Raw genomic sequence first — 24,384 nt, forward strand, 5'->3', positions numbered from 1 at the left:
CGTCTCCTTCTGTGTATGTGTGTGAATTTGTGCCACCCACTCCCTTGCTCTCACACTGTCGCTGCATCTGTGGGGACACTCACAGCTGTGCTCACCCCTCTGATCACAACATTGCATTTCTTCTGCATGTGTTAGACCGATGTGCTCCCAAGGGGGGTGTGGGCTGTGCTAACTGTGTTGCGCCCCGTCCTCTGTCCCCGTGGCTGATGCCCAGCACGCTGTGCTGCTGTGTGAGTTCTATCATCCTCAACTGTATGTTGGTGTCATAATGTAAATAAATGGCCACAACCCGTAATTTCCTTCTTCCCATACTCTTCTCGGCCTCCACACTCAGCTGGTTCTTTCCCCAAATGAGCATAAACAGCCAGAGCTGGGAGGGGCTGAAGCCAGGAACCAGGAGCTTCATCCAGGTATCCCAGGTATGCAGGGGGGTCTAAAATACTTGTACCATCTTCTGCGTTTTCAGACACACTAGCAGGGAGCTGGATCAAAAGTAGAGCAGCCCAGACACCAACCAGGATCATTGCCGGATACTGGCATCACAGGTAGAAGCTAAAACCACTCTGCCACAGTGCTGGCCACAGCCATGGTGTCTTAAAAATGAAATACAAGATTGGTCAGAGAGGCCTGCTGGGGAAGGGACTTGTAGCTGTGGAAGGTATCTGTTTTAACTCGTCACACTTGTCCCACATCCCCAAATCTGCTCCAAAAGGACAGATCACCAGAGAGTAAAAAACAGGGACAGAAACAGGTTGCACAGCCTACCCGGAGGAGACCCAGAGGGAAACTAGGTGGCTCCAGAAGTTGCCAAGTAAGAAGCTTGGCTGAGTATTCACTAAGCAAGAACTGATGATAACGCACAAGGAATCATTGGCATGGGCGTGTGGCCTGTCAGCGAGGATGCCCAGGTCTGATGTTGGAGCGCCCGCTTGTGACGCCTGAGTGCAGCTGCCTGCTGACGCACACAGCCTGCCTGGCAGGCAGCAAGTGATGGCTCAAGTGGTTGGGTCCTTGACACCCGAGAGGTCGGGGCCCAGGTGCTTGAGGCCCGGACTGCCTTCCAGGTTCCTGACTTTAGCCTAGCTCAACTCCAGCTGTTGCAAGCATCTGGGCAGTGAACCAGTGACTGGCGGAGTATGCACTTGCTCCTATTCTATCTCTCTCCTTCACAGGTAATTTTCTAAATGAATAATCTGAAAATAAGAAACAGTTCTTGAAAATTAATACTCCAGCTTCCATTAAAAAAAAAAAGAAAAGGTAGTTTGATAAGGCACGCAAGGCCACGCTGATTTTCTAGAAAGTGTAATAGAGAATGATCCTCCAATTCCTAGGCGCAAAACCAAAGGTGTGAAATACCAGGGCGGGCACACAAACACATGTCCAGATCCAGAGGCTGATGACACATCTGTGGGGAGCTTAAGCAGGCCCTTCAAGCAGTGTGGTACACAGGAAGTCTGGCATTGGGAATGCTGTGTGGGTGTCCCTGTGGGGGACAGCAGAGTCCTCCCCATCAGACAGGAAGGGGAGCCAGGGGCTGCCGGGGACCGAGACAAGGGACCTGGGAACTGCTTTTCAGTTTTGCAGAGTAAGAGTTCTGGAAGTGGATGCGAGGGCTGGTCGCACTGGAGTACAGCCAATAAGTCACACACTTAGAAGTGGTTAGCACGGTCAGTTTGATGTATATTTTACCACAATTAAAAAAATATTGTGGGAGAATTAGAGGGAAGGAGGGGAGGCGGGAAGATGCTGGTTAAAGGCAGCAGATGGGAAGAATGCCAGGGAGTGCTGGCCCGGAAGCCGCTGGGCCTTCTTCAAGTGGGAAGAGTTCAGAGACTTATGGACGAGGTCTGTTTTCCTTTTCGTACAGCAATCTGATTATGTAGAAAATAACGTAGTGTCACCCCAATATGGCAAGGCCACTTTCTATGTGGATTTTGTTTTTATGGATCCATCCGAGCGTGAAGCAGGTGATATGCATTCTGTGTCTGGAGCAGTGTCGAACACCGTGACGTTACCAGGTTGAGGTGGCAAGACAGCGTGAGTGAAAAGAGGGTGTGCCATGCTCCTGGGCGTTTATAAAAGCACATCCCAGAGTCAGGCTGATCGGTGAGGCGCCTGGCGACACTGAAGCAGTGGCAAGACACAGATGTGTTCAAACCAGCAAAGCACTGACAATCAAAGACTGCTTTAAAAAAAAAATTATCCAGTGGCAGAACTAGTGATGGGATGTGGGGTCGGGGAATTTTATCAGCTAAATCTTTTTGAACATTTTGCTGTATTTTGCCATGTGAGGGTGTGTTGTTTTTGGCTAACAAAGTAGTAGCCAGTGTCACTTACAATGGCCACTTTTTGATTTTTAAAATGAGACTCTGGAAGGAGCCACTGTGATGTGTATAAAGCCTGAGAGTGAAGTGGCCAGGTGGAGTTCAGGTGTGACTGCGGGGGGTGGGGATAGCAACAGCAGGAAGAGCAGGTGCTGAAGAAGCTCCAGAATGGAAATCCCAGAGGGCGAGGGGGCAACACAGGGGTCGGCACCCTCTGCTTGGAGGCTGTGGAACTAAAGCAACCCACCCAATGCATCTTCAGACCATGGCTCCCTAAACTCAGACCGTGCCTGCCCGAGCTGATGGCGCGCCTGGTGCCACAGAGAAGAGCCTTTCTGTGGGGTGTTCGCCACTTGGAGCTCAGCTCGGCGGAGACCATCCTCTACCCTTAGTTGCATGGCCATTTGCCCTCCAAACCATGGAGTGCTTGCCCCTGGGCCACCTTCTGAGGCGTCAGATTGGTGTGAGCAATGTGGCCGTGACCACGTGGGGCGCACTCCTGGCAGTTACGGACCCCTGCCCCTGACAGTGACTGTCTATCTACTGAAATCCTTCAGCTTGTTGGAGCATGGGCGCCCTGCTGCCTGCACACCATGTGTCGTGTCATGCTGCCCGCCTCAGCACAGCGATGTGGGTTCGTGATCCGAGCCTGCAGGCATTCCTTTCTATGCAGGTTTCAGAAACGTCTTGGTGGCAGCCAGACACGAGGTGTGAGAAACGAGCCTGTGTCTTGGGTTGTTCATCACCCTGAAGGAACTGCCAGAGTCTAATTGGATTCAAAGATCTTCCAAGGGGATTAAGAACAATCCTTTCTTTAGGTTCTCAAGACCACACAAATGACAAAGAACAGAAATAAGCCCCACCTCCTCTCCAAAGTGGCCCCATTTAAAAGAACCAGTTATGCTTCAGCCTAGCTTACGGAATTAAGTAAGTCCGGCTGGCACCAGTAGTGGTGTAGGAGCGACTCCAAGCCCCTTGGGCAGCCTTTCTTTCCCTTTGTTCAGGCAGCCCGGAGCCCGGAGGGTCTTCCCCCAGTCTCCATGTTGGGGGTGGAAGCTCCAGGTGTTAAGTCATCTCTGGCTGCTTTCATAGGCTCATTAGCAGGGGGCTGGATCAGAAGTAGAGCAGCTGGAAGTCATACCGATGCCCTTATGAAATGTTGGCATGGTAGGTGGCAATGTAATCCGCTATGCCACAATGCCAGCCATGTGAGAAGCTGGGTTTGAGGAGCATGTGTGCCTTCAACCATGGCCCTTTGAACAAGGAGGAATATCCAGCTGAATTCCTGCTACAGCTTCCTTCCAGGGGTCTATGGGTCTCTGAAATGGGCATGCAGTCACAGGGTTGGCTTTGGAACATCCTCAACCCTCCCCATCCTGGAACTGCCCACCCACCTGCCTGAGAGACAGGTTTGGGAGTCAGACAGAGAGATCCCTGTGAGTGCTGGGTTGGGGGCCTTTTGGTTTCAGTGTGCACGTGTTGGCTGGAGGCCACATTTCCAAAAGCTTCCTCTGTAGTTCCAGCTTCTTTGGGGGAACCAGGGAGCGTGTACACCTGTGAAGCTGGGATGGGCTCCTGGGCAGAGCAGCTCCATTCTGAGCCTAGTGCTCAGTGTGTGTGCTGCCCCCACTCCCCTCCCGGGTGCAGAGCTTCTCTGGTTGCAAATCTTCCAAAGGAATTTGTTGCCAAATCTCGATTTGTCAGACTGACTCCACAGACCAGAGGCTTCCCTGTGGGCTGTGGTGGGAGTAGCCTAGTTGGGAAGTCACGAAACTTCCTCACACAGCCCAGAGCCACGCCCCTGCCAGGAGTCTGTGGGTGGGACAGAATCCATTGGGAACTGCAGGTGCCAGCTCTGCCTAGCCAGGGGCCCCAGGATTTTGCAACACAGCAGTTCCCCCTTATCTGCAGTTTTGCTTTCCACAGTTTAGTTATCTGCACAAAATGTTAAATAGGAAAGTTTAGGAGCAACAATTTTCGAGTTGTGAGCGGCACACCATTCTGATGGCACAGTGACATTCCACACTTCCCTCTGTCCCTTAGGGTGCCCAACGTGTCCTCGCTGTATATACTGCCCCCCCGTTAGTTACTCTGTCTTGTTGCTCAGCTCTCCTGGTGTGGTGTCACGGGGCTTGTATGCGGGTGACCCTTGTCTTCCTTCATGGTGGCACCAAAGACAGAAGAGCAGGGATTCTGACCATTCAGATAGGCCATGGGGAAGCTGTGACACCCTTCCTCTGGGTTAAAAGGTGGGGATTTTCTACTTAGGAAAGACAAGGAATTATGTACCAAAGTTGCTAAAATGTGTGGTCAGAACAGATCCTTCCATCTGTGAAATGGTGAAAAGGGCTAATGGAATTCATGCTGTTCTGGTTGTATCTCAGCACAGTGTTCAGTAAGCCTTACATTACCGGCTTCCATGGTCTCTGTGGCTTCGGGTGTCCACTGAGGTCATGGGCTGCCCTTTCACAGCTAAGAGAGGGCCAACATAGACTCCTGTGGGTTTCTTGCGACTTTTGTGATGGTCCCCCCTCCACCCGAGACAGACTCATTCGACTCTTTCCTTCCCTCCTCCCCACCTCTTCTTCCTCACCCCATCCCCCCATCCCACCCTGGCTTCTGATTAGTTCCCTTCAGCTCAAAACCAACCATTCCTGGGCTGGCTCTGGATAAGGTGGCCACCTGCAACAGTGGATCCCACATGAGTGCCAGTTCAAATGCCGGCGGCTCCACTTCCAATCCAGCTTCTTGCTAATGCCCCTGGGAAGACAGCAGAATGTGGCCAATGTGCTTGGGGGCACTGCCACCTACATGGAAAACCTGGAAGAAGCTTCTAGCTCCTGGCACCAGCCTGGTCTGAGCCCCTGGTTTTGGGGGGAGTGAACTAGCAGATGAAAGACTTCTCTCTTCCATTTCTCCCCTGTGTTCATCTATCTTCCAAATAAATAAATATTTAAAAAAAGCAAGCTAACCACTCTCATGAAATAATGACAAAGAGAGGGAATGTTAATTACCTGATTAATAAGTGCACGCTGTGTACAGACAAGTATAGAATAATCACATCTACTCCATAAATAGATACTGCTACCATTTGTCAAAAGACATTGTTAAAAATCGATTCTTAACAAAAGGAAAAAGAGAACTAAGGTACCCACTGCTGGCCTGCACTTGGCAGGCTGAGGCAGAGTTCATCCTTTAGATCCAGGGCAAACCCGGATGTGGACACCCGGGTCCCCAGGGGAGAGGGACCCAGCCAGAGGGAGCTGAGGTCCTGAGTGCGGTAGGGCTCACGGCTGCCTCAGCCTGGCGATGGCTCCACCTGCAGAGGCTCACTTTCCCTTTCTTACCTGGGGAACACAGAGCTGACCTTCCTGTGGTGGCTGCCAAAGAGAACAAATTAAAATGGACTTTCAGAAGTGAGTGTTTAAGCGAGATGTCTTGCCCTGTCCCTGAGAGACCTGTAGGCCTGTCACTCTTCACCTATATGTGCAGGGCAATGCCTCAGTGGCCGCTGCCACCACCTGCTGCTCTTGGGCTCCTTGCAAGCGGGAGTGGTTCCCCCAGGGGTGGCATCCTCTCAGCACACCCTGATCCCTGAAGGTTCTGGATGCAGCTGAGTTAGGTACTCCACCTTTCCAACAACACATGTGCCAACATAGTTCCTCTTTGATTGCAAGAATGAATGACTTGCCAGGACCTGGGAACCTATGAGTGGGTGCTGCCAGGAGTTCCTCCAGTCTGAGTCCGTATTTGCTGCTGGGGCATCCAGTGGCTGGAAGGAACTTCAGGAGCCCCCCTCACTCCCTTCTTCCAAGCCCACCCTCCTCTCACCCTTCTTACACCTAGAATCTTCTGGAGCTTTCTTCAGTGACTTGGTTGCATATTTCACAGCCCACCCACTCTTTCTCCCCAGCCCAGATGCCTCTGGTTGCCACAGAAATCCTTTCTGTCCTGCCTGTGCCCAGTGGAGCTGAGGATGGGTGAACCATCACAGACTGCCCATCATTTCTCCTCCCTGAGGGCTTGAGGTGGTCGAGTGGGTGGCAGGGGGTGGTGGAGTGGCCTTGTCCAGCACACATGAAGCCTTCACAGGGTGTTTGCTGCTGCCACCTTCATTTTCTTTTTTCTTAACGAGGAGAAGCCAACACATCCCCCTTCATTTCCTGCGTGGCCTTTGGGTTGACATTTGCTAGACTGCTTTCAGCTATAACTTGTAGAAACTGATTCCGGGAGTGTTCACACTGGGGGCCTTGGCAAGGAGACTCAGGGACACCCACACAGCCGGCCGGAGATGCAGAGAACTGGTAGTTTCATAAAAAGCAGAGGAGAAATCACACACACACACACACACACACACACACACACACACACGCATAAACACAAACACACAGTGAGATGCACACACAGGCACACAGGGATGCACACACAGACCAAGACATGCACAAACATACATTAACACACACACACACACAGGCACACAGACCCAGGCATGTACACACAGATATACACAAACCTACACACATACAGAGACAAGCACCCAGACACACAGATACACAAACATGTGCCCACACACACACAGGTGTGCATGTGGCCTCGATGTTGCCTCGAAGCTCTGCCAGCAGTAAAGCCATCCGCAGCTTAGGCCAGGACACGGGGTACTGCTGGCCTCTAACGTGTCAAGGGGCTTAAGTGCCATGCCATGGCACCAGCCCTCTTCCCTCTTCTAAAGCTGGTCCTCAGGGGGACACTGGGGTGGCTATGTCCGATTACAGTGTATGCTCTGGAGACCAGGGGGTGTGGGTTCCCTCTTCCAGCCCCTTTCCAAGAGCCCAGAGGGCAGAGGGGGAAAGATGGCTCATTTATAAGCCATGTTTGTGGCAGAATGTTCACTTGCAAATGAATCGCTGCTGGTGAGTCAGACGGAGGAGGCATTCAGGGCACCCATGGTTCAGATGGCATCACTTGCTGCCCCCAGGGGTCACGTCCTGCCAGGGAGAAAGCCACTGCCCTTCCCACAAACGGGACAGTACAGGGCTCCTGGGCAAAGGAGACCACAGCTGGGGTTGGGGTGCTCAGGTTCAAGGCTCGGTTTCGAGTTGCCGCAGCCATGCGGCTGAGGGCGGACCCCTTTCCTCATCCCCCAGTGGGGACCACCCAGGCCTCCTGGAGCTGTCAGGAGCATGTGCCTCAGTCAGAACCTGAGCTGCATGCTGCACAAATGCTGAGGGAGCACGGTGCTCATCAGCACAGCTCTGCACCCAAAGAGCTCCAGCGCCACCAGCCTTTGCCCACAAATGACTGATTAGTGGGAACATTGTAACAAAAGGGCTGGCCATCCATTGTTTATGCTTTGGAAAAAGTGCCTCTGGTGTCTGGCCCCACCCCAGCTTTGGCACTGGAGGGCCAGAGCTTCCAGGGGAAGCTCTTTGCTGGCCGTGGCCTTGGCTGCATCAGGACCAAACGAGGACCCTGAGAGCTGGGCGGCCTGGTTCTCCCTGCAGGTTGCAGGCTGACCCGATGGCGGCTGCTCAGATGTGCTGTTGCTCTGTTCCTTGTGGCCGTGGAGAAGAGGCCACAGGAGACCCTGAGGCAGACCCAGTGTTGCCTGTCCCGACTACAACTTCACCAGCGTCCGTGTGTAGGAAGCCCGTCTTCTTGTCCCCATGTGCCTCCGGGGTCCAGGCCTGGAACCTTCATGCCCTGGCCACTGCAACTAAGCAGGACACCAGGAGGCCAAGGGACTGCTGAAAGACACGGCGAATCTTGAAACAAGACCCCCTGCCTGACACCCCTGGGCATCTACCAGCTGTGGTGTTGGTGAACTTGGCAAGCTCGTGAGCACCACTGGAAGTTACCCTGTCCATTCTCAGAGTCTCAGGCTAAGCCACAGCCTCACTGCTGTGGAGCTCATCATGGCAGGGTCCCTTCATCTGGGGACAGAAGGTCACTGCTCTTCAAAGAACTACCCTAAAAATGCATTCCAGTAACCACAATCCTGCTGCCCCTCCTGACAAGACCCCGCCTGCTCAGGTGGTGAGTGCTGGCCCCGTGGTGTTGGAAAAGAAGTGGTGGACCTCAACCTGTCATGAAATTTGAGCTGGACACATATCATCCTAAGGTGGACACTTGTTCTCCTGGCAGAAGAGGTGGAAAGGAAAAGTCAGCCAGGGAGAAAAAAAAAATCCCCTTCATACATACTGAGACGAAGTCTCCATGAAGAAAGGTCTGGCCTTTCCACTTTCCTCTTGCTTGGGACGCAGGTGCAATGTCCGGAATTAGTGCAGTCATGAGGACCTGAGCAGTGAGGATGGGCCTGTGTCTGCCGTAACAGCCTGGAGCTTTCTGCTGCATCAGCGACCAAAGAATGGGGCTGGAAGTCACCGCATTCTTTCTGCAAATGGCCAGATAGGATATAGTTTATATCTTGGGTCACATGGTCTATCACATCTGTTCAACTCTGCTGAGATACCACAGAACCATAAGCAGCTGAACTATGATGGTAACTGTGAACCAATAAAACTTCATATAGACGCTAAAATTTGAATGTCCTAGATTTTATATGTATTGTGAGGTAATTATTCTCTCATTGGTTTTTGAAAGTTATCTTGGGGCCCGGCACGGTGGCCTAGCAGCTAAAGTCCTTGCCTTGAATGTACCACTGTGATCCCATATGGATACCAGTTCTAATCCCGGCTGCTTCACTTCCCATCCAGCTCTCTGCTTGTAGCCTGGGAAAGCAGTCAAGGATGGCCCAAAGCCTTGGGACCCTGCACCCATGTAGGAGATCCGGAAGAAGTTCCTGGCTCCTGGCTTTGGATTGGCGCAGCACTGGCCGGTGTGGTCATTTGGGGAGTGAATCATCAGATGGAAGATCTTCCTCCCTGTCTCTCCTCCTCTCTGTATATCTGACTTTGCAATAAAAAATAAATCAATAAATCTTTTTAAAAAATTATCTTCAAATTTTTTTTAAAAAAAGCCTTCTTGGCTCAGGAGGCCAGTCGTGGCCTCCTAGCTGTGGTCCGCAGACCCCATGGCAGTCCTCCTGCCGTGGTCCCTGACCCCAGACACATGGTGTTGCTTGTTGGGAAGTTATTCCTCACGGGTCATGCTCGTTTCTGTCTCTTGCAGAGGGTCTTGCTGTTGGAGTTGGATTTGGGGCTGTGAAGAAGACAGCATCCGCTACCTTTGAGACTGCCAGGTAAGCCAGCCGCTGGAGCCCCAGTGCTGTGTGGATGTGCTTGTCACCCAGGTGAGCTGACCATATGTGGCGGTCCAGCATCCCAGCCCAGTGGGGCCCAGACTGATGGTGGAGGGGCGAGCATTGAGGTCAGATGAAGCATGTAGCTGGCCGAGGCGTCCAGTCCATCCAAGAGGCCCTTTTTCCAGGGAGCGGGCACTGGGAGAACCAGGTTGGCATAATCACACACTGTGTTCTAAGCGCTTGAAACATATAAAGACTGGAGATGTGAATGGTCGGACAAGGGCAATGCTGCATGTCTCTGAGGACGCTCCCAGTCTGGACTCCTGGCTCCTCTCTTTCCCAGCTGCTCAGGGGAGACTCCCCCAAAGCTTCCTCAAGGGACAGTGATCCCAGGATTTGTCATGAGAGTCTCCTGCCTGCCTTCTCCTGTGTGCACACTCCCCAGAAACCCTTCCATACTCAGGACTGAATTTCCTGGTGATGCCTGACACTATGTCTGGCTTCCATTGTGTCTCTGCCTCCCTCCCAGCCATCTCCTGGTAGATGTTTCTCACAGGATCCTTCTACTCAGCATTTCCCAAGTGCAGCTCACCTTCCCTGTTGGCTGTCTTGCATAGCCCATCCTTCCTCCAGGGTTCCCCATCACACCTCACCTCACCCCCAGGTGGCCCAGCCAAAGCACCGTCATTTCAGTGCCCCGTTTGCTTTTGCCTTCTCACCAATTACCTTTGTGTTACTATAATGAAATACCTGAAGCATCCACTCACATAGAGAAAAGGTGTATTTAGCGCACGGTTTTGGAGTCTCCAAGCGGCCCTGGGGGTTGGGCCCCTGATGAAGGTGTTGTATGGCAACATGAGGTGGCTAGAATGCATCTAAGAGCAAATGGTCTCATCTTGAACAGAAACCCAGAGAGAAAGGGTGGAACCAAACTTGTCTTCTTGTAACCCTGGCCTAGAACTTGCTTCCAGGTGGGAAGGGAACACCTCCCACTGGCCCCACCTCCTGAGGTTCCCACCCCCGCATCAGCGCTGCCCTGGGGACCGAGCCTTCAGTCATAGTGAGCCGCCACAGGCCATGCAGACCCATACCTAAGTCGTAGCGCCTCCCGTCGGCACACATCCTTGACAGTTCTTCCTCCTGTCCACCTCGGTGGAGTTAAACAGGACCCAGGTGAGGGGCTGGCCTCAGGAGCTCTGGATGCACCTTGGTCAACATGCAGGTGAGCTGCACATGGTTCCTCCACCTTCCCCAAGGACCCCTGAGTCCAGCAGCCTCCAGGCCAAAGTTCAGTAGGATGGAGCCCTCTACCTGGGGTTAGCAGGCTGAGAGGCCTCTAAGGACCCATGGGTCAGCCCATTAACATGAAAATGTGACTCAGGTCAGAGGGCTCACGGGCCCCTGGCTCACCACCCCAGCTTCTAGCTGCTTCCACTGACTGGTGTTCTCTCGAGTACTCGCCCCTCATCCACTGAAACACCCCAGCTGTGTGATGGGCCCCATGTCTATTGGCTGTGATTGTTGGGAACTGGCTTCTCGCCTACTCCCCTTTCATCCTCTCTGGCATTGAATTTGCATGGGGCTCTGTGCCCAGCAAGGACAGTGTTGTCACCCTCAGCTCTCTGTCAATTTCCCCCAGAAAGGTGGCATCCTGCGTGTGCAGTGGGGTTGTCACTGTGTGACATCCTGCGTGTGCACTGGGCCCTGACTTGTAAGTCTGGTGTCTGCCCCATAGGGCCCCAGACCTACATGTGTGTGTATGTACCACACGTGTGTACACAAGTGCGGGCTGGCAGGTTCTCAGCCCCGATGTTTCTCGGTCCTCAGCCCCCTTCCCTTCTGCCTGTCAGACTCCTGGGTCATTTCCTCCCTCGTTATCCCCAGCATCATCATTAAAGCGATGCCTGTTGTGAAAAATCAAATGAGATGGGAGGTGGGGGTGTGCGGGAGGAAGCGCCTTGAGAATGCAGGAAATGTCACCCCTAGCCAGGCTCATTCTGAGTCATCCTGCCCTGCAGAGCATTGTAGCAGCGCTGGGCATGGGAGGAGGTCGGCTCCCGGCCCCCTGGGCAGAGTCATGTTGGTCTCAACTTCATCGGACCATGAGGGACTTGAGGGTCAAGCAGTGTGGGTGGGCGGGTGGTGTTGACATGCCCAGAGGGGCTGATCATGTAAGCCTGCCAAGGCTAAGTCCCCTTGGAAGCTGTGCACGCTACACAAGGTCTGCCTGTGGCTGACAGCCTGGCCCCGGGCACAGACCTCACAGGCCAGGCCCTGTCTGGTAGCACCAAGTCCCCCCGTGACATCTCTGTGTCAACTCCTATATCCCTCTGTGGCATCACACCTGCACACTCCGCTAATCTTTAGAAATGTTTCCAAAGAAAGTGGGACGAGACTGTTGGCAGCACAGCTCTGCCCTTCCCACCCTGTGCCGAGCAGTCAGCCCCAGTGATAATAAAAACCCTTTCAGGCTCCTGTTCCCGGGGTTGGCTTGGGGGCCGTGGGACTCTTTCTCAGTGTCTCTGAGAAGCCCTGTGCTGCACAGGCGTCACGGGGTGCTTCTCCATGCTGCACCCCACCTTTCATTCCAGGGCAGGGTTGTTGAGCCTGTGCCACCGTCATCACTGTGTCCACCGGAAGGGGGTCGGGGAGGGGGAGGAGGCCTCAACATAGGCTCCAGAAAAGGAGAAGGAGGAAACTGCCCTGCTTGGAAATCCACAAACAGCCTGTGGGCTGCGTTCTTCCCGCTCACGCCCAAGGGGCGGGTGCAGAAGCAGGGCTTGCTGGCTTCTCTGATTTAGCTTGTGCAACCTCGTGGCTCTCCCTGGAGAACGGAGACTACAGTTCAGCGGAGTAGCCAAGGGGGAGAGGCCCTCGAGATGCAGGCAGGGCTGCAGGGCTGGCACTCAGTGCATGCTCAGGGCCAGCGTTGTGCCTGTTTGCACAGTGAGGTCAGGGGATGTGGTTGTCTCATCGTATGGGAGATTTTGAATCCATTTTAGTGCTTTTGTGTCAGGTCCAGGGAGGCAGACCCTATAGAAATGGGAAAAAGGTTGGCTCTGGTGGTTAATATAGGGTGGTATGCCATAGATTGATTCCTATTTATAATCCCAAGAGGAAACTTGTGTTCTGGAAGGGCCACCGCAGCCATGGACAATATAAACAATGGGCGTGGCTGTGCTTTGCTGCAGGTGATTTACAAATACAGAGAGAAGGCACTGGAGCTGTAGCAGATGTGGACCCAGCCCTGGCCCACTGGCCAAGTGGGATGGTACACAGAGCAAAGCTGGGCTACTAGGTTCATTCTACATATGCCTGTACCCCTGCTACAGGATCTGTGCGAAAGGTACATGGGAAGGAAGACGGGGACCAGAAGATATTCATCAAAATAGTGGGACTGTAAAAAGACAAGTACGCTAATAAGAGATGGGCGGGGAGTAGGGTAGGCAGCGCAGAGAGGGAATGAGTGAGAATCGCTGGGAAGAGAGATGCGCAAACTAACCAGAGCAGCTCAGTTGCCGCTTGATTGGACCCGTCTTGGAGGAAAAGCGACAGGTTCAATATCTTAGAACTCCAGTTCTGTGTGATTGAAGGGCACATGAAAAACATGGCATGGAAAGGTTGAAAAACAAAGGGAAAAGCAGGAAGACACAAGACACATGCTCCTAGAAGAAAAAATGCAAAAGCAGGCATTGCACTTTGCGCCTTCAGCAGAGCAGGCTCGAAACAGGAACCAAGAAAGGAGTAAAGGTGGACGCTTCGGGAGAAGGGACGTGGTACACCCGAGGGGGCGTGGATCCTGCGCTTAAAAGGGAAAGCTATCAGAACTGCCCGGACAGATAGGATCCCCTCCGGGTGGAGGAGCCTCAGGCCTCTCTGGGATACGCACAGATAGCACCAGTAACCAACGGAGGTGTAACCAACTGAGCAGTGCGCACGCCAGGACACGTGTGTGTGTTTGTGTGTTGGGGGTCCCCACCTGATGGTAGTGAGTGCCACAGAAAGAGAAGCTGTTCCAGGATCAATGCTGTTCAAACCACAGTGTCTGACCGCAGCATGCTATAATTGAAAATCAATAACAGAAAAGACAGCCAAAATCGTTTGTTTGCAGGCAGTTAAAGCTGTCAGCAGCCCATGATGAGCAAGTGACACAGCCAGTCTGTCCAAGAATCCCTTGGAAGAAAGGCAAGCTGTGGGCTTCTCTTAGGGACAGCTCAGAGGATGTTTGGGTGTCTTCAGCAACATGGGGGCAGTGTGCAACTGAGAGGGTCAGGCGAAGCTAAGATGGGTCCCGAGGTGTTTTCAGGACTGGCAAATGTGTTAGGGTCTTAGGCAGCTAGTTCAGGGCTGCGAGATTGGTGGCCACACCTCCCCGATCTAGGTAATTCTTTCTGCCCACCTGTGAGCCAGATGATGCTCATCTGGCGGTATTGTGTTATTGCGTAATCACTCCCCTCTCAAACTCTCATAAAGGCCCCTGATGGGGAGGGGCTTTCTCTTTCGGCTGCGAGTCTGTCATCCTAGCACTCGGATTCTAGGACTTGTAGTACCCCTCGCTCTCTGGCTTCCTGCAGGGTCTGAGGACAAGCAGCTGCTGGGCATGGCCCATGTGTCTGTTCCTCACCCTCTGTTCTCTGGGCAAGTGATGAAGAAACAATGCTAAGAGGCTTTGTATCTCTAATGTGTGTACTCTCAGCAGGAGAGGTGAAGCTAGCATTAACGGAATATAGACAGAGAAGCCAGGAAAAGGTGGATGTCTGCAGCCTTGTACGTGTGTCCAGGTTGTTCACTGCACATCTCTTAGGATCATTTAGATTGCTGGGGAAGCTGGAACATATGTCTTCAGTTTAACAGATTTCACAGTGATTTCGATTCAGACTGGATGGCCACTGTGACTTTTCATTTGCTAATTTGTGTTATCAGATGAATGGTTGCCTAGTATCTGTAGCTAGTGGTTAGGAAGGTGGGACTGCCAACACGCTGGTGGGTCTTAGGGTAATGGGCGCTGCCGACGTCAAGCTTGGCTAACAAAGACTCCTTAGTACATCCTATACTTGAATGGTGTGACCTCTCTTGCACCCCACAACAGATGGAGGTGACAGGTAGATCTTCCCCTGTGCTTTCTGGGAAGGAAGGCAGAGGATTTTCTAGAGGTTGGCCAAAGAACAGGTGCAATAAGGATGGGCGCCCTGGTGGGTATAACTCAGAAGGCAGTTTAAGCAAGAATCTGGCTGACGTGGGGGTACCTGGCATGGGGTGGGGTGGGCAGGAAGTAGAGGTATACAGGCCAGCAGTCAATGAAACCATCCCAGGACCTCCTGCAGCTATCGGTAGTGAGGAAGACGTGGGAAGTTGTCATGATAATAGCAATAAGTGGCTGATCAGAGGAAGAGTTTTTATTTTTAAAGATTTATTTATTTGAAAGAGGGAGAGAGAGAGAATCTTTCATCGGCCGATTCATTCCTCTAAAATATCCACAACAATATTGCAACAGACCACACGTCCAGGTCAGGTTGCTACCAGGAACCCAGAATTTCAACTGGGTCTCCCGTGTGGGTGGCAGGCCCCCAGGTATTTGAATCATCTTCTGCTGCCTGCCTTCCCAGGTGTGTTAACAGGAAGCTGGGTCAAAAGCCAAGCAGCTGGGACTTGAGCCAGCGCTCTGACATGAGACACTTGTCTCCTAAGCAGTGGCTTAACATGCTACTCCACAACCTGTACCTGTCAGAGGAAACTTAAATGCATTTGTCAGATGATGTTGTTATTTTGTGGAAGGCATAAGGGAGAATTCAAGTTCAATGACAAGAAGACATCTTGAAATCTGGTGTCACCGTGACCTGGGCAGAGAGGAGAGGGAAGATGGATTGAGGCAAGGATTCCCAGCAGGGGCCTGGGGTGGATGATGGTCTGTGATCTAGGATGGCTCAGCTTAACCGTTTCCCAAGCATACGATGACGTGACAGCCACGAGCAGTCATTGGGATCTGTGATTTGGAGTTGGATTGGCTGTTGCCCTGACTTGACAATGAGTGAGCTCTGTCATGGCGCTGTGCGGTGGCAGCGAGCTGTCAATTGCAACAGACCACACGCAGTCCCCCACCCTGGAGGGCTGTGGTGCTGAGCCTGGGTGTTCAGTGGCCTGGCTGCCCGGCATGCATGGCCCACTTACAGTATTTTCAAACTTGGAATGACTTTATCAGACGGAATCCTATTGAAAAACCAAGAGTAATCGGTGGACAAAACTCACTAGCCAGGTTAAGTTTTCTGTTCATTTTGTCTACTCACTACAGCTCATGGACCAAGTTTGGCCCTACACCCGTCACTGTAAATAAAGTCTTATTGGGACATAGGCATATTCATCTGAATATTGCCTGTGGATCCTGATGAGCTGTAATGGCAGTGGAATTAGCACAGGAAGCTGGGAGGATCTGTGCCTGGCTCCTGAGAGCAAGCTTGGGAAGTCCATGGTTTTGCCTCAGCTTCCACATCCAATGTTAGAGAACAGTGGTCTTTATGTATGTATTTATTTCGAAGGCAGGGCTAGAGTTGGGGGCAGAGGGAATGCTCTTCCGTTTGCTGGTGCACAGATAGCCACAGTAGCCACGCCCAGGAGCCTGGAACTTCACCTGGTCTCCTGCATGAATGTAGGTCCCAAGCACCTGGGCCATCTTCCACTGGTTTCCCAGGTGCACTAACAGGGAGCTGGATCAGAAACAGAGCATACGGGGCTCAAACCAGGTCTTTTTCATGACCCCTCCTCGAGGCCTGTTTATGGTGCATCCCTTCGCTCACCTGTGGCATCAGAGCCATCATAAGCAATAATCCTTGTTTGTTTGTTTGTTTGTTTAAATGTCCTAAGAGGGAATTGGAGAGCTCTCCCTGATGCCGCGCAACATTGGTGATGTGTGTGTGTGTGTGTGTGTGTGTGTGTGTGTGTATGTGCGAGACTGCTGCCATCTGGCATTAGACTGCCCCATCTTCACTGAGCCCTCCCAGGCTGGTTGTGCTCTGCCCACCTTCCCTCCCTGGCTGGGTCAACGTGCCCCCAGGTGTTCACTCAGAAATCCATGTCTTCTGAGCCGGAAAGAATTCAAGGCCAGCACAGCTTCCTTCTCCCCAGTCTCGACCCTTGGTGGCCTCCCTTGATTCCAGCCACAAAGGGATTCTGAATGTATGTCCTTGGGGAAGATGAATGCAGCCTCCACAACCAGCCACTTGATAGAGCATGCGTAGTGACCAGCCCGCACTGGGGTCTAATAGAGCTTATTACATTACACGTGGTGGCGTCAGCTTCAAGTTGGAGCAAGCAGCAGGAATCAGATAAATCTTTTACCCTGGCTCACAAAAACGCATGGAAAATGCATATGATGAAAGTATGAGTCAGGGATGTTAGAATGGTTTCATGCCAAGATAAATGTATTTTTAGTTCCATTTTATCCCATGTACTTTTTGAAGTATGCTCGTGTATGTTGGAGTATTAACAGTCATTTAAGGCAGACTCCGTCAGCTAACTCAGCCACCATGTATTTAGAAACGAAAGTGACAGTAGACTTATCTTCCCGATTGGAAATCACCATTAACCAGTTTACGTGCATAGGGGGCTATCTGTGAGCCAGTCTGTCTAGGTAATGTTCCTGCTTCTGTTCCAGGAGCTTCTTGAAGACACACTTGTAAACTGCCTATAGAGAGAGCAGACTTCTTTGGGAGGAATCTCAGAGAGCTACAGTATAAACTTGGTGGATTTTTTTTTCTTAAGGTAGAATATTGGGGGCTAGGGGGGAGCACAAATTACCCTCCACTTGCTGATACATTCTTGAGTTACCTGCGGTACCCAGGGATGGGCCAGGCCAAAACCAGGAGCCAGGAACTCCATCCATGTCTTTCACATGACTGGCGGGGACTCAAGCAGTTGCGTCATCACACAGTTTCCCACTGCATCAGCAGGAAGCTGGGGTGGGAAGTGGAGCAGCGGGTCTCGGATTGACACTCCAGCAGGGAATGAGAATATCCCAGGTGGCAAGTTGGTCAGACGTACCACCCCAACGTCACACCCAAACTTTTAAATTAGAGTTCACATGAGCATCTTTGAACGAAGGAGAGTCTGGAGCTGTGTTGCCCCGGGCGTCCGTCCTTGCCTGCTTTTGAATAGCCCTGCACCTGCTCTGGGCAGGGCTGAGTATCCCAAGCTCCTGGAACTAGCAGGGTTGCATCCTGACCTCCTCGCTGCCCTCTGAGGTGGGCTGCTGCGGTCCCAGCCCGGTGACCCCTGGAGAGTGGTCTTCGGCTGACCCAGCGTGAGGGTGGGATGGTGCTGGAGCACCCACTTTCACAGCAGAGTTGTGCCCCATCCCCACCCTTCCACACCTAGGTGGAACTAGAAGTCTGTTCTCGTGATCCCCCTTCATCTGCGATGCTCTATGAGCTGTGCTGATAATTTCACTTTCTGTAAACAAGTACCCTTCTCTTGAACCTGTCAGCCTGCCCTGTCTGAGATCCTGGAGCAGTCTCATGGCAGCTGCCCCTCTTCCCTTCTGCTTTCCAGCGCTCCCACACACTTTCCTTCAGCCACAGACAGTGGGATTTGCAAGTTCAGGCAGGAAGGCAGCGCCCCCACGTGGCTGATTGACGTCAGAGCTCACTAGATTGCTACAAAAGGCAGCGAGAGTGTTGCACCTAGAACAGCTGGGAGCCGTGTATGTGGGTACTTCAGAAAGTTCATGGAAGGGTGAATTAATAAAAGACAAATTTTTTTTGATGCAAACTAAATGCTTGCATAGAAGAAATCATCAAAAAGTTAATAGATAATGCAACTGTGTGTGGATTTCAAAAGGTTTCGCAATAACATCAAGTCAATTTTTAATTCCATTTCTGCAAGCTCTTTGGATTACCGTCTAATTCATCTATAGCCATGTTTCAGACACTTTTCAAAATAGCAGCATTTTTATTCTAGTACAGCTATTCTAATCCTGATTATGTCCCTCCTTATTCAATTCATCCCTTAAAGGATTGAGCTTCTTACTCTGTCCTATGTCACGTGGCCTTCATGTGACCCTGCAGGGTGGGTACATGTGGCTGGGGGAGTGGCTGTGAAATGGGCCCACTACAGGGCAAGAGGCTTCCTGACATCTCTGTCTGCTCCAGCAGGGGCACAGAGAGCACAGAGACAGGAGAGCCCGAACTTCCCAACACCCACAGTGAACTCCATGTTTCTTGTTGTCTTGGAGTGGGGTGGGGGTGGGGCTTCACATGTTTACTACCTACCTCTTATGAAACGAATGTTATTTGTTATGTCAATTCCTGGGAAGAGTCTACTACACATATAGGCCAAGCCAGACTTGGATGGGAAACTCTCATTCACCCATCTGTCTCCTCATCTACCCATCCATTCTTCCACCCACCCATCCACCCACCATCCACCACCCACCCATCCACCCACTGATCTGCTCAGTCACAGAGATGTGCTGAGTACAAGATCTGTCTTTGGAGAAAGGGGGTTGAGAGCAGTTGTTTCATCCACTGCACTTGGAAAGTACACTTGAAACAGCGGGACTGGTGGGTTGGACAGGATCTTGACACTTCACCTTAACCACTTCTTCCCTTTCCTCCTTATTATGTAGCAGTTGAAGCTTTTCAAACAAGGCTCTGTGTGTCCCTCATTCTCAAATGTTCCCCTTTTGCACTTGGCAGGGGCCCTTACAAACCAAGCCCAGGCTCCATCACTTTATGGATGGGGAAGCCAGAGTCCCAGGGGTGGGATGGCAGTGGTAGCGGGGATGGGAACCCTGCGGCTGCTTGTTCCTGGAATCCTGGAGCTCTTTTCTTGTGCTGCAGCTGAGGGTGGCTCTGTCTCCATTCTGAGGCCGTGGGACCCCGGGCCCATGTCCTTCCTTGTCTCTGCTTCCCCATGGAAGTTCATCCCTGCTACTGCTTCTGTGAGCTTTTCCCCTCATCCTATTTGAATGTCAAGAAGTACCCCTCCCTGATCCTTGAACCACCTCAGGGCTTGAGCATATTGTTGGGAAACTGGCAGATGTGTGCAATTCTGTATAAAGCTTGATTCAGGCCAGTGTTGCGGCACAGCAAATGAAGCCACCACCTGCAATGCTGACATCCCATATGGACATCAGTTCGAGTACTGGCTGTTCCACTTGTGATTCAGCTCCCTACTAATGCACCTGAGAAGCATGATGGAAGATGGTCCAAGTTCTTGGGCCCCTGGCACCTACGTGTGAGACCCTGAAGAAGTTCCTGGTTCCTGGCTTTCGGCCTGGCTCAGATGTGTGGTCATCTAGGGAGTGAATCAGTAGATGAAAGAGTTTTCTGTGTCTTTCCTTCACTTTCTCTGAAACCCTGCCTGTTTATCAACAAAAATCAGGGCAAAATAAGACCCAACTCATTGCTTCCTTTCTTCCTATCAAGAATTTACTGTCTTCTCCTGCCCCAAGTCCATATTCAAAGTCAGTAAACCTCACAGCATGAAAGCCACCATATATGTGATGGAGAACCAGGCACTTGCGCCATCGCCTCTACCTCGTAGCATCTGTATTGGCAGGGAGCTGGCGTCAGGAGCCGAGTCAGGTAATTAGCATCATAGTTCTTAGCCAAATACCTGCTCCATTAACTCTGTCTATGATACAGCTTAGTCCCTGGACACTCCTGTACAAAGCAGCCTGTTCTGCGACCATGTTTCAATGTATATTGAAAATTCAATCTCTTAGAGTAGAGATGGATTGTTGTTTTGTAAAAGATTTACTTATTTTCATTGGAAAGGCAGATTTATAAAGAGAAAGAAATGGTCGCAACAGCCAGAGCTGAGCCGATCCAAAGCCAGGTGCCAGGAGTTTCTTCTGGGTCTCCCACATGGGTGCAGGGTCCCAAGGACTTGGGCCATCCTCCAAGGCCACAAGCAAGGAACTAGATGAGAAGTGGAGCAGCTGGGACATGAACCAACGCCCACAAGGGATACCAGTGATTGAAGGTAGAGCATTAGCTTTGCTCAGTGGCCTGCCTGCCCCGCCTGTCTCAGACATGACAGATAGGCAGCTGACCCATTCCCCTTGTAGTCCTAAGTATGAGGACCAGAGCGCCCACTCCCCTACTCACCAGGTGGCATAAAGATACACAAAGGAGTGGATCCACAGGGGGCCCTTGTGGGAGCGTGTCCCAGGCACCCGTGGCTGCTGTGCTTGACTGTGGCTTCCTCCCGCAGCACTCAGCCCCGGGCCTGACCCGCGTCTTGGGCTGTTCTCTTGATGCATTTCTGTTGCTGCTCTGGGACCCCTGAGACCCAGAGCACAGAAGTCTGTCAGGCTTGTGGATTTTTTTTTTTAACCTTGATAATCTTTACATAGTTGATTAGGGCACCAAGGGTCGGGCTAGGAAAGTGGGTAAGACCATTGTTTCCACATTATTATATTTTTTCTAGCTCTTGGGTAAGGGGAGAATAAAGGGAGAAACCCCACCCAGCCTCCCACCCATCCCAGGTCTCCGGCGTGGGGCATGCTCCAAGGGTCTTGCTCAAGCCGTTTTGATAGTCTGACAGTTCTGAACTGCTGCCCATTTTGCCGTTCCAAACATGATGAAATCTCTCCAGAATCCACAAGCTGACACAGTCTATCTTAGAATCTCCATTAATCCAGATTTTCACCGCCAACACATGGCAGGGGTAGATATCGATTTGTTCTGTCCTCTATCCTGTTGTGGTACCAGGTGTCCTCTGCAGGTTCCAACAGACTGCCATGTCTTCCATGCACACTTGGATTTGCTGTCTACTGTTCCATCTGAGCCTTTGAGGAGGCTCAACTTTGACATTTGCACTCCATGGTTAGACCACGGAACCTGCACTTCTCTTCATGGTTGAAGTTCTGAGATCAGCAGTTTAGTTGGAGGGATCCCCCAAAGAAACTTCATCTGAGGGGATTCCAGGCCTGATTTCTGTGTGTGCATGCCAGTACAGGGTCCGCAAAGTCCGTCGCCCCAGTCCGCTTATGCATATGTTTGTGGTTGCAATTGCTGGGTCAGTTCTGTTTCCAGCCCTATCTTCCACACAAATCAATGGGCTTTGCAGTCCAGCCTGATTCTGCCCACCACACACTCGGCCCTCATGCAAACTAGTGGGAGCTGCAGCCTAGTCAGGGTGATTCCCAATAACCTCCACTAGGCCTGCCCCCTGCCCTGGTTCCCATGCTTGCCAGTATGTACGGCAGACTAGTCCAGTCTGTCCCACATTCTATTCAGCTCTCCTACATGTCAATGGGTATTGAAGCCTAGTTCAACCCAACAAGTCCCACTATCCAGTCCACACACATGCTGATGGGTGCCATTCTGTCTACCCACATCTGCCCCAGTCCTGGTTTTCATGCTCTCCAGTGGGAGTGGTAACCCAAGAGGGAGGTGCCCACTCCCAGATCATGCACTTTCCAGGTGGTTCTGCAGTTTAGCTTGATAAAATTAGCCCCCAGCGCCAGCATCTGCCAGCTGATGCTGCGGCAAAGCCCAACCAACCCTCACCTACTCTGATTTATGCCTGCACTGGTAGGAGCAGTCAATCTAGCCTGGCTTTTCCTTGATCTAGCTCACATGAGGCCCACAGGTGTTGTAGCTCTGCCTGGTCTGGTCTACTCCCATCCCAACTCATGCTCTCCAGTGGGAGTGGCTGTCCAGCAGGGGAGCCCTCCACATTTCCCCTACCAGCTTTACCCCTTTCCCCCCCGGGTCTTGCATGTGCTGGTTGGGTGTCGTGAACTGGTCTGACATGGCCTGCCTCACCTCAGCTTTTACCAGTGGGTGCTGGAGCCTGTCCCGGCCCAGCCCACCCCTAATTCCAGCTCAGGTTGGTGGGGGGCTAAAGCCTAACACAGCCCAGCTAGCACCCAGTCCAAGCCATCATGTGTACTGGTGTGTGTTGCAACTGGATCTGGCCCGACCCACACTCCATTCTGGTGCTCAGATTCACCAGTGGGTGATGTGAACTGGTCTTACCTGGTTCGCCCCCGACCTATGCCAAATGTATTCTGCTGAGTGCCATTCCCTGGCCTTGTCTGGGCTGCTCCCTACCATGCTTCTTGCACTTACCTGCATGCACTGTGTCCCGACAGAGGAGTGTCCCAGGCTCCTCCATCAGAACCATTCCCAATGCCAGATCTCTCGCACATGGGTGGGTCCATGGGCCAGCCCTACTCAATCCACCTCCTGTCCCAGCAGGAACAATGGCCTTTCCTGACCAGCGTTCAACCCATTCTGGTTATTATTGTTGGGTATTACAGCCCAGTCTAGCCTGCTGCACACACAGACACAGTTCATACCTGGTTCATCGGGGGCAAAAACCTAGCCTAGCCCATCCTATACCTACCCTGGTCCTCACGAGCACCAGTGGGTGCTGAAGGCTAGCCCAGTCTGGCATACCCAGCCCCAGCCCACACTTGTGCCAAGGTATGCTGCAGCCTTATCTAGACCAGAACACGACTCCCATTCCAGCCCTGTGCTTACCAGTGGGAACCACAATCCCACCAGGACGTCCCCTTAGCTCCCCTAACTAGGTGTGTTCCCAGCTAGAGATCTTGCACGTGGCTGTGGTTGCTCCGACCCAGCTTGGCCTAGTCCCTTGTCTGTTATGACCTTTGCGTTTGGATGCTGTAGCCTGTCCTGACCCAGCCTAAACCAGGTCACACCACTTGCTGTGGGTGCTGGAGCCTGGCCCTGCTCTGTCTGCTCCCCTACCAATCTCATGCAATCTGCTGTGTGTGACAGCCTAGCTGAACTTGACCAGTGCTCCAGCCTAGTTTCTGCTCTTACTGGTGAGGTAAGGTTGACTCAGCTCTGCCTGGTCGCCCCCCTCCAAAGCCAACCCATACATTAGCCAACAGTTGGAGTTATCATGCTCAGGCTGCCCAACATCCCAGCCTGAAACACCTGCTCACTAGCAGGAGTGTGACCCCCAATAGGTTCTCCAAGTTCTCAGGTTCCCCCACTCAGTCCACTCCCTGACCCAGAGCTCACATGCTCCAGCAGGTGCTAGGTCCTTGCCCAGCATAGCCTGCCACTCCATCTTAGCCTTTGTATGAGCTGGAGGATATTATGACCTGACCCGCCTCACACCCTGTGGTAGGATGCATGTGTGGGTGCCCATGCTGTCTCCAGTCCCAGCACCTATGAATGTTGGTGGGTTCCATAGTCATTCCTAGCTCAGCCCATCTTAAGCTAAGCAGCAGGACTTGTATTTCCACAGAGTTGGGCCCATCACCCCTGCAGAATCTACCCCCGGACCTGGTTCTCTCACATGCTTGTTGGTGTCTTGTTCTTAATGTGACTCACCCCTGTTCCGACACTCAGTCAGGTACTGGGATCCAACCTGCCAGACAGGCCCTCAGCTATAGCTTGTGTGTGGACTGGCGTGTGGCAGTCAGCGATGTTCTATGCTAACAGCCCATCTCAGAATTCCCATATGGGCTGATGAATCAAACTGATCCAAACAGATCATACCGACTCTCTCCTCCAAACAGCCAGGTCTCAGTCCCCATGCTTGCCAGCAAGTTCGGTGAGCCCATCGTTGGGAGTCACACAGGATTCACACCTCACCTACACTCACATTGACCTTATCCATTGATGTCTTTAGGCAACAATTACATACCCAAAAAACCCTAGAGCTCACCGCAGGGCAGCCAGTAGGTGGAGCCTGGCACCCAAGGGCGCACTGGCCTCCCAATATCCAGGACTCGTTAACTGTATGACGACAGTGTCCATGGGCGGAGTCCCAAGGATTGGGTCCCTCCTGGCTTGGGCACCGTCCGCAAGTTGCCACGCTGCAGAGGGCTGCTGTCACCTGAGCCCCCAAGGTTGAACTCTGTGGCTCAGGATCTTG

General features: G+C 52.2%; 1 protein-coding gene across 6 annotated transcripts in view; it reads left to right on the top strand.

The window, feature by feature from the left end:
* The window catches only part of SLC39A11 (solute carrier family 39 member 11), a 378,198-nt gene that overhangs the window by 309,580 nt on the left and 44,234 nt on the right, over window positions 1–24,384 (top strand). For all 6 annotated transcript variants that reach the window (XM_058676223.1, XM_058676225.1, XM_058676226.1 and 3 more), the window contains one exon: window positions 9,453–9,522. In XM_058676223.1, coding sequence (XP_058532206.1) covers window positions 9,453–9,522 — 70 coding nt within the window. The remainder of the gene's footprint in view (window positions 1–9,452; window positions 9,523–24,384) is intronic.

Source organism: Ochotona princeps, chromosome 17 (genome assembly GCF_030435755.1).
Source record: "Ochotona princeps isolate mOchPri1 chromosome 17, mOchPri1.hap1, whole genome shotgun sequence".
NCBI lineage: Eukaryota > Metazoa > Chordata > Mammalia > Lagomorpha > Ochotonidae > Ochotona > Ochotona princeps.